The sequence below is a fragment of the Limulus polyphemus genome, unplaced genomic scaffold (genome assembly GCF_000517525.1).
Source record: "Limulus polyphemus unplaced genomic scaffold, Limulus_polyphemus-2.1.2 Scaffold5443, whole genome shotgun sequence".
Classification (NCBI taxonomy): Eukaryota; Metazoa; Arthropoda; class Merostomata; order Xiphosura; family Limulidae; genus Limulus; species Limulus polyphemus.
Window position 1 is genome coordinate 28925 of NW_013671053.1, and position 9978 is coordinate 38902.

General features: G+C 33.2%; 1 protein-coding gene across 1 annotated transcript in view; it reads left to right on the top strand.

The window, feature by feature from the left end:
• Positions 1 to 6762: 6762 nt before the first annotated feature.
• LOC106472585 (cytochrome P450 1A1-like) overlaps positions 6763 to 9978 on the top strand; it is an 11612-nt gene continuing 8396 nt past the window's right edge. The window contains exons 1-2 of the mRNA XM_022401145.1: positions 6763 to 6857; positions 7681 to 7843. Of these exons, the coding sequence (XP_022256853.1) occupies positions 7687 to 7843 (157 nt within the window). The 5' untranslated portion in view covers positions 6763 to 6857; positions 7681 to 7686. The remainder of the gene's footprint in view (positions 6858 to 7680; positions 7844 to 9978) is intronic.

The following is a 9978-nucleotide window of genomic DNA, read 5'->3' on the forward strand; positions in this document are numbered from 1 at the left end:
AAAACAAGAAATAAAATACTTACTTAATATTCTTTTTTCTTGCTGTCAGGTTTGGAAGAGAGTTAACCCTAATTTTTTTTATACTATAGATAGTAATGCACTTAATATTTTTTATTTAATTAAATAATGCACCAAAGAATATAGACTAATAACAATCAAAAAGTAGACAAATGCACTTACTTCTCAAATATTCCTGGCTTTCTAACTATGTGACAAAAGCCATTACAAATTCATCCAAGCTAGTCATTAACTTTCCCATGTGAACGAATCTTGTACTGAGTGAAATTGGCGATATTCTCTTCAGAATATAACGTTATACAACAGTCATTTGATAAATGAAAATCTTGACTTTCTATTGGTTATAGGTAACATATTTTTGCGTCAGCCAGGTCACGTAACTAGTATCACGCCACTTCTTTCTCGAACCTTCGTGAATTGTCGGGAGATTACTAGATTGGGGGGTAGTCTGGTATATATAAAATGGTCACAACGTGACGGGACAATGTGTAGGTAATGAGTAATCGAACTGCAGTCAGAGAGTGTGTAATTGAACTGAGTATTGTCGAGCACGAGAAAGACGTTCTTTGAGAATTATAGCGTTGTTATAGAGCGACTGTTGAAATTAAGTGTATCGGTAAAATTGTATTCGGAAAGAATAAACCAGTTTTATTTAAGAAAGGACTTGTGTCGCTAAAGTTTCGTCGGAACGAATTTATGGAAAATGAACTAACGACTGGAGGCGTAACAATATAATGAAATGTAAGTGAGAATTATCAACGAATTGTGAAAGAGAAGATGTGGCAGGAGGGGCCTGATTTGTATTCAATAGCTTGTAACAAAGCAAAATTGAAGGCTATAAAAATTATGGTTTGTTTGAGCAATAACGATTTTATGGAGAGTATTTTACGTTTAATTTCGCACATTTTCAAGGGGTGATGGATAAAATAGAGATGGTGACATGCTGAGACAAAATGTGTCATGCGGGTCACACTAGTGGAAATTCATAATTTTGTAAAATATTACTTTGTAGAATTAAGGACTTAAAACTTGTATACTCTCAAAATATGGATTATTAGCTAAGATTTTATACTATTTTAATTCATACAACATAAACAAAAAGTAGTTTAATAAAATTTTGAATGTGAGACACTAAAACCTTGTGTCATGCGCAGTAAAGGGTATGTGGGGCGAGAGGGTAAATGAGACTGAAACAAGCAGTAACAGTGTAGGTCTCACAAGGGTAAATAGTGTTTCTATAGACAGAAAGTGTTACTATACTTCCATAGGACTGCATACAGATTTCATTCTGTCTCAATTTATGTTTATAGTTTATATTTATATACACATGTTTTATAAGTGCAGAGGATGTTTCTATAGATAGTGTTACCAACACTATTAATGTAGTATATTTAAATATAGTTTTCAGTTTTATATTTAATTTGAATGGCACACTTTTGTATTTTCTGGTGTTTTATATGTAAAATGTTTATCACTAATTCATTAGTTTTCGTTTCTATAATATATTGTATAGCATCTATTATCCCTGTAAAGAACGTTCTTTTGTTTGGAAGTAATGACATATGGTGATTTTAGTAGATTATAGTTTTACTCTATAATGAAAAAGGCTCCTGGCATGTTGCTAAATGAAGTAACATTCTAAGGTCATATTTGATGGATCACTTTGAGGAATGTCCCTTATGATTTGTTGACACAGATTTATTATATTTGATTAGTTACATACTAGAACACTTGGATATACTGTAGATATTATACTGGACTGTATGTATACTGTGAAGACTTCGTGTTTTGTGTGTGTATGTGTTTTTTTTTTACAATGAGGAGTTGTCCAGATGGTGGAGAAGACAAGGGATATTAATCTGAAGAAAATGACTTTGTTTAAACAATTGAAATTTAAAGGTTCTTTTCAGGGCCATCACACTCCGAGAAAGAGAAAGCTATGTTTACACATTTCACCTCTACTGATGAAAAGGTTTCTCACTTCTAATATTTACAATGAACATCAGCATTAATCTGTTGTCTGATCTTATTTGCAAGTTTTCAGTGAATGATTAATTATAAATCTCAACAGTTGATCTAAGATCATAATCCTCTATTTAATACTTGAAGTGTTGTGAATACATGTTTCAGTGCGTGTGACATCAGTCTTATTTAGAGTTTCTGATTTACTTACATGCATTAATGATATCATATCTATATGGAGACTTGTATTAGCCAACATTATGCATAAAGTTTCAAACCAGCAAGAAATAATGCTCTAGACAAAGATTTGTGAAAGGTGGAGATATAATTTTCTACAATAGTAATGCTTATACGTAGTTATCTACATAGATCTTTTATCTATCTATCTATATCTATATATATATATATAAATTAGTCCAAGATAAAGTTAGCATTGCCATCTGTCGTACAAATGTAGTGTTATTTTTATTGGAACTTGTTTTAAGTGATCTGTTTTATAAAGTACCCTCTATGTTGATGCTGCCAACGTTAAAGGGAGTTATATTTAGCAAAGTGTAAATTAAAAAACAGATTTAACTTTGATTTAAGTTATCAGTAATAACTGTGGCTATGTTGTTAAATCGTGACTCCACGCCACTGCGTTTCTTCCTCTGCTCTTCCAATACATTATTTAAAACAGGCACATATTCCACGTTTGGCTTCCCCTCTGTATGTGCCCCCAGAATATTTAGTCTATTATGTATATACTTGATAACGCACGTGTATAAACAGTATAATGGTGTAAATCACTGGTTTTATCTGACACGAACAACAGCTTGTCTTGTGCTCTGTAAAAAGACCCTGACATTGATAAAAAATTAATATTTTGTCGCTGAAAAAGACTGCATTGACGGACTTATAAAACGCGAGGTCACACGCGGCATATTAATCAAGATCACACAGTAAACTAATAGATTGTGCGCTAGAGGAAGATTCTCGTTAAATAAATTTTAAAAACTAATGCTCAAATTAAAGATTAATTATCCGATATTTGATCCCACTTAAAAATAATGAATACATCTCAATAGCAAATGTTATATTTTATTCATTAGCGAAGAGCTGCAAACGGTCGCCATTCTTGACTGAAGTTTCGTCGCAAAAACTGAAATTATACTTCAAGTAACATATTTTAATTTTAAGATATTTTACATATGCAAAAGTAAGGAATTGAAAGGTAAATATTTATAAAAGAAAATTTACATGCAAATGTTTATAATCTAAGTAATGGATTAGTGTAATAAGTATTTTTCTTCTTGATGTCTTAGGTGATGTTTTGGTAAAAAAATTCATCTTGTCAAAAAACATAATGACCTTTTACTTTGGCCCATTCCTGAGGGCTAGTCTACTATCGGAGATATCCAGTCGGGACAATACAGAAAGAAACAATAATAAGAGGGAAAGAGTTTTTTAAGTCGTATTTAAGACGATAAGGACAACACGAACAGGGAACTAAGAAGTAAAGGTAAATATCCTCACAAACCCTGTGTTATTAAATGGTACACAACAAATAACACGCACTTCAATCAGCTGATTTATATAACATCATTTTCTGGGTTCGACCCAGCTTTACTGAAATGTTGTAGTATTCCAACAAACAAGAGTGACCTATAAGACGGGAGAAATAGAAAATACAGTGAGGCTATTAAGATATATTTTACTTTCATTACATCTGTTTTTGTTTTTACTTGATCACTAAATAGCAGGCATCACGACTAATACTCTCAATCTATATTCCGACAGTTGTTGTTTTTGTTTGTTATTAAGCACAAAGATACACATAGGGCTATCTGTGCTCTATCCGCCACGGGTATCGAAACCCGGTTTCTAGTAGTATAAGTCCGCAAACATACCGCTGTGCCACTGGGGGGCTGTTCCGATATATCAAAGTCTTATGTAATCATAATTTTTATAAACAGGATATCAGCTCTTTGATACTCTTTTCGAAATAACACTTAATAATGCTATGTAGTTTGCTAACTTAGAGAACTGATAAGCTAGGACCTCAGAGAATTCAGTTCCATTTCAGTGTGACTGTTTAGTTCGGAGGACTGATAATTCTGAAACATGTTTGTTTTACTTCATTGTGTTCTATAAGCTGTACTGACTCTCGTTTATTCTAATCCTAATCTAATCTATTGTAAATGAGGAAGAAATGAAATGCATTGCGTGATTAATTGTCGCTTATGTTGTTTTTATTAAAGTAATGCTCATTTTTTTCAGTGTCTTGTTGTCCTGAGTAAATAATGAAAGAAAACTATAATAAACTAAAAACATATCATTACATGTTATATATAAACCAGTGAGAACTGCAGTTTCGAATAATTTCTACTTTTATAAGCTCAGATAAAAGGATCCTAAGTATTTTCATCCACAGGAAATGTTAGTGGGGAAATATGCAGTTTATCAATACTAGATTTCCCCTAGGAAGTAACTCACATTAATTATACCTTAATCGGGGAAACCACACAGCATATGGTTTCGGCATATTACACCACAAGATTTTGTGACATCAATAATTTCTACTGGAAGAGAAAGATGGAAACTGTACTTATTAATATTAAAATATTCCACCAGGGGTATTTGGTAATGTTTGTTTTGAATTTTATACAAAGCTATACGAGGGTTATCTGCGCTAACCGTCCCAAATTTTTAAGTTAGCTACTCTTGTACCAACGAATAGCGGGATTGCCTGTCAGATTATACAGGCCTATGGTTGAAAGGACGAGTATGATCGAGAACGGGAATTCGAACCCGCGACTCGCAGATTGCGAATCGGGCGCCCTAACCACTAGGCTATGTCAGGCCCATTTGCTAAAAAAGAAATATAATAATCTATTTACCAAAACTAGTCACAAACTGATGTCAGTTAATTCAAAGATAAAAATATTTTCAGCATTATTTTGGCACATTTTGCCTAATTTAAATCTTTCTTTTGTGTGATAAATTTTATTTTGTCTTATCATTTGATACAGGACACCAAGCCTTTGTTTTCAATTCGTTAATATGTGTTCAGTGCTGCTATTTTCAAGTGTGTAGGAGATAAAAAATTCGGAGGTTACTTTTTAATGGCTTATCAGATAGACCACAAAACATTGTTAACTACAGTACTGACTAAACTATCCGAATGAAGTCTGCTTTTATAAAACCTGCGAAGATAAACCTAAGTGTTTTTTTAACCTTTTTGTGTAATTTAATTCCTGAAAGTTGTGACATTTGACATTAGATAAAGTAAAATTCGTGGCTTATTCTTATAGACTGAATACAATTGTAAATGATAATCATCCAAGTTGTAATTCTGATAGGATTCTCGTTCACTGTTTACGTAAGGTGTTAGTTGTATTATAGCTACTATTGTTTTTTTAAGGTGTTAATCCGATATGGTTTCAGTTAATTGTTTTAATAAGGTGTTAAAAAGACAAAGGAATGAGAACGAATCAAAATGCTGAAAAAGTTTCAAATATTTGGGAGTTAATATCTCGCCGATAGTTTCTTTCAAACTGTTCTGTAGATTGGCAGCATATAAAGCCTGCGAAAAAAAATTAGAAAGTGGCATAACTCAATGACAAACATGTAGAGGGTCTACAAAAAAAAATACTAAATTAGGTTTATGTTTTATGACCAGTTGCTATAATGTCTATCAGATAGTAAAATAGTAGGATAACTCGTTAACTATTATATATGTTTAAAATATATATATACAAATGACCGAGTGCTTAGCGTGCAGGACAGTACATATGGGGTTCAGTTATTCGCACCTATTACTGCAAAACAAAACAAAAAAACCATCGAGCCGTATATTGGGCCACGGGTGCGTTATAAGAATTTAGTGACAAAAAATTGCAACCCACGTAATGGCCTTCAAACGTTGAAAAGAAAAAAACAAATACGTCCCACGTTTCGGCCTTCAAAATTCGACTTCCCGTAGGGTAGTTGTAAAGGCGAATCCGGTCCTTCCATATATTTCATAGCATCCTAATATAGCCTTGACACGGTTATTATTGTTAAGTCGAAAAACAGATGTACGGCACAGCAAGATGAAATGTGATTTTGTTATTTACACATTCAGGGATTTGAAAGTGTTTGAGATGGAGAGAGATATACAGTTAGTAAAACGCTCCGACTTCTTCAAACATTACTCCAGAGAAGCTCTTCTAAACCAATTTTTCCAAAAAACATTATTATAGCCACAGCTTTGTTTATTAAAGAAGTTCGTGTAATGCTGTTGACAGAATTTAACACTTATATTGACAGTAGTCAAAAAGTAAAAACTATAAAGAGGATTGGGCCGAGTGTGATCCAATGTTTGGCATGCCGGACTATGGATCTGAGGTTTCGTGGTGCGCGTCCTGTTACTACGAAGAAAAAAAATCGCTCCGATTTTTATGGTCGCGTGTATTTTAACGGAGTGACTGTCAAACCCCACTATACGATTTGACAAAAGTAATCCAAGAGTTGGCGGTGGGTGGTGTTGACTAGCCATCTGCCCTCTAGTATAAAATCATGGATGGCTTGAAAAAAAATTGTTCTCGTGTAGCTTCGCACGAAGTTAAACAGAAAAGTGGTTTGATCAACATTGGAAACATTTTCCATTGTTTCTTGCAAAACGAAACTATCCTTTGCATCGTCTTACTACACATATAAAAAGTGGATTTGCAGGTGGCGTCACTCTCGGCAACCTTTACAATAAGGAAAGCAGTTACTTTGGCCCACACATGGAGATCACGTGACTAAACTTTATATTAATTTTCAAGACCAGTACAGTGTTGATTATACACGATAACCTTGGGCTCTCTACTATACATTTGGACATGACCGAGTGGCGTTGACTAGAATTAGAGGTAAGAGTATTATAGCGAACTTAACAATTTTTAGTGGTTTATTACAACGCATTTTTGTTTTTACATATCAACAAAAGGAATATGGAAATAGTAAAACGGTACTCACAGATTTTTTAAATTTTATTTTAGGTATATAAATATAAAATTAGAAGCCTACAGACGAAGGAACTTGTATATAGTAGAATTATAATGTAGTAAAGTTTACTTCAGTTATCTATATATATATATATAATACAAACAACCAGTAAGTGGCACATTGTATTATGAAGTTAGTACTCGGAAGCTTAATGAAAAATGTGACAAATACAGGTTATATTTTGTGGCAAATCTTTAGCTTATCTATAAAATAAAGTTTATTAAACTTTGAAATGATTTTCTTCGGAGAAAGTTTTGCATCTTAATAGCAAACAATAGCAAGTATTTGTTAATAGTAAACAGAATATATATATATATATATACATATATATTCGGGGCAGTGTGTGCGTTATAAGAGTAACGGTAAAATCTTATTGTTTGATTAGTGTAATCAAAGAGTTGGGTGCTGTTGACTAAATGCTTTCTATCTAGTTTAATATCTAGTAGAGCTAGCCCATTTGTATCTTTTGTTTCCAAAACAAACAGTTCTTACGAAATGGGCCATTCATGAAAGTCGTATTACAAGCATGAACAGCTGGTAGAATGTTTCTGTATTGGTAACTAACTAGCAATATTCAGGGGTCGTCTACTTAGTTTTAATACTGATTATGAACATAATTATTTAAACCCAATTCGCCGTTATTTTAGATACATCACCCAGTTCTTTACAAATCCTTGTTTTTTTCAGTAAAGAATGTTGTCCCAGGTGCTGTCTAAACTACTAAATGACGTGGGGTGGCTTCCCACTGTCTTTGTTGGTTTGTTGACTTTCGTTATCATAAGACACTTCATGAAGAGAATGAAGTATCCACCAGGACCTTTCCCGTTACCCATTGTGGGCAATTTGTTGGGTAAGTGTCTTTTATCAAGGTCAGTAGTTAGAGATAAAGAAATAATAAGAGGGAATCCTCAATAGTCGCGGCACTTTAAAATCTTCTAGGCAGGATTAGAGTAAATTAATGTACGAGACCTTTTTTTCCCCTTTTTAACAGCTATATATTTGTGCCCCAGCAATACTAAGCGTGGGTCGTGCGGTACCCGATTCAATTTTATTACTTATCAGGATCTCTATCAGCCTACCCTCAAACTGAAATTATTTTAGGCGGGATTAGAGAAAATTAAAATCTATGAGCCCTTGGGCGTGGACAAATATAATCAAATGAAAGGGTTTGACCTCCTGAGTCCAAAACTGTAATTAGATCTCACTTCGGTCAAGAGATGGCGGAGCTACATATATACGTGTGTGTGTGTGTATATATATATATAGTTGGGTTCATACATGTCAATACATCTGTTTGTATGGCCATATCTACGTAAAAGTTCATATATATCAATATATCTGTTTATATTGTACTTCATATATGTTAATAAATATGTTTATACGGTCGTATTTACATACATTTTTTTCAATTAATCTGTCTAAATGGTCGTAACTAATTAGGAGTTCATACAAATGAAGAAATATGTCTATATGATCATAGCTAGTTAAAACTATATAAAGTACCAAAAATGCATATCTCGACGTAAACAACTAATTCTATTTTCTTGGAACATCATTTGTTTATTATGTGTGTATTTTTAAACAGCCAACTCACAGAACGTGCCTCAGTTGTTTTTATGGATTTAGTTCTACGTTTTGACATAAGTACTATAATGTAATACACGATATTATTTTGAAAATGTTACTTACCAAAGGGAAGAGCGCACGTGAACTGTGCGAGGGTAAGCGACGGTGTGGTAAAGGAGTCCGAATTTTAAAAAGTTTAAGAACGACTGGTATAGAATCTAGATGTACAGCAGCTAGAGTACAGCACTCATCGCCTAGTCTTAATGTACTGTTGTCTAATCAGATAGTGGAGCGCCTTTTTTACTCGAATTTACAGATTCGCAGACAAAGTTTATTAATCATAGACTACGCTTAACTATTTCATTAAAATCCTTTGTTCCTTACAGTTTACATAGAACTATCCAATACATTCCCAAGTAAATAACTGTTAGTATAGTGCACTATAGTGGGATCAGAATGTGTGCCGATAGACTAATCTGCATATCTTATTATTTAATATAAAAAATATAGTAAGTGAAGATTTGATTTTTGGGCAATTCGTGGACGTAGTTTACTTGAACGTGGTGTTACAACTGAAGCACAACTGACTTAACTTGTTTTACTTTAAAACGTTAAAGGGCTTTCAAACTGTTATTGCACCGATCTATGTAATTAAAAAAACAATGTGTCAGTCAGTCCTTGTGTGTATGCGTGCTCTCTCACCTGGAAATCCAATACTCCTATTGGCTAATTGTACAGTGGTACTTTTACATTTATATGAGTGCAAAACTATGGCGTTTATGACATAAATTTTAAAGACAATTACTTAAGTAACATAAACAAACACACAAGGAAACACTTCTGTGGTTTATAAATAACACAATATTCTTACATCTCAATAAAAATTCTAACAGGCGCCGTAAAATTTATAATTAGGCCTGAAGTTGAAATACCCTTCCTACGAGAAGCACGAGTTTACTCGCTATATAATCTACGGCACTTAGCCTTAATAGTCACTGCTACAACTTCATTCATTTGCGATGTCCTACAGCTAACACAAGTAACAGAGTGCGCGAAAGAAAATAATTACAGGTTTCAGGTGATATTGAAATATGACTTAGACACATACACACAAGAAATTTACAAAAAATAACAAATACACGATGACTGTTGATTTTCACACCACTTGATACCATATTATTAATAATTCACTATTTTGTAGCTGTTATACGTTTCCAGCAATCTCAATAAAAATCGACAATTAGGCTTAATGTTTTCAAAAAAGAGTTGATACCATCAGGAAGGAAAAAGAAAAAGAAGTGAAGTAATGACAAAGAAAAACAGTTGATTTTTACACTTCTTAATACCATACATTTGTTTTTAAATCGATATTTTATCTAATACTACTAAATCTGCTGGTCGCGGGTTCTAATCCCCCTC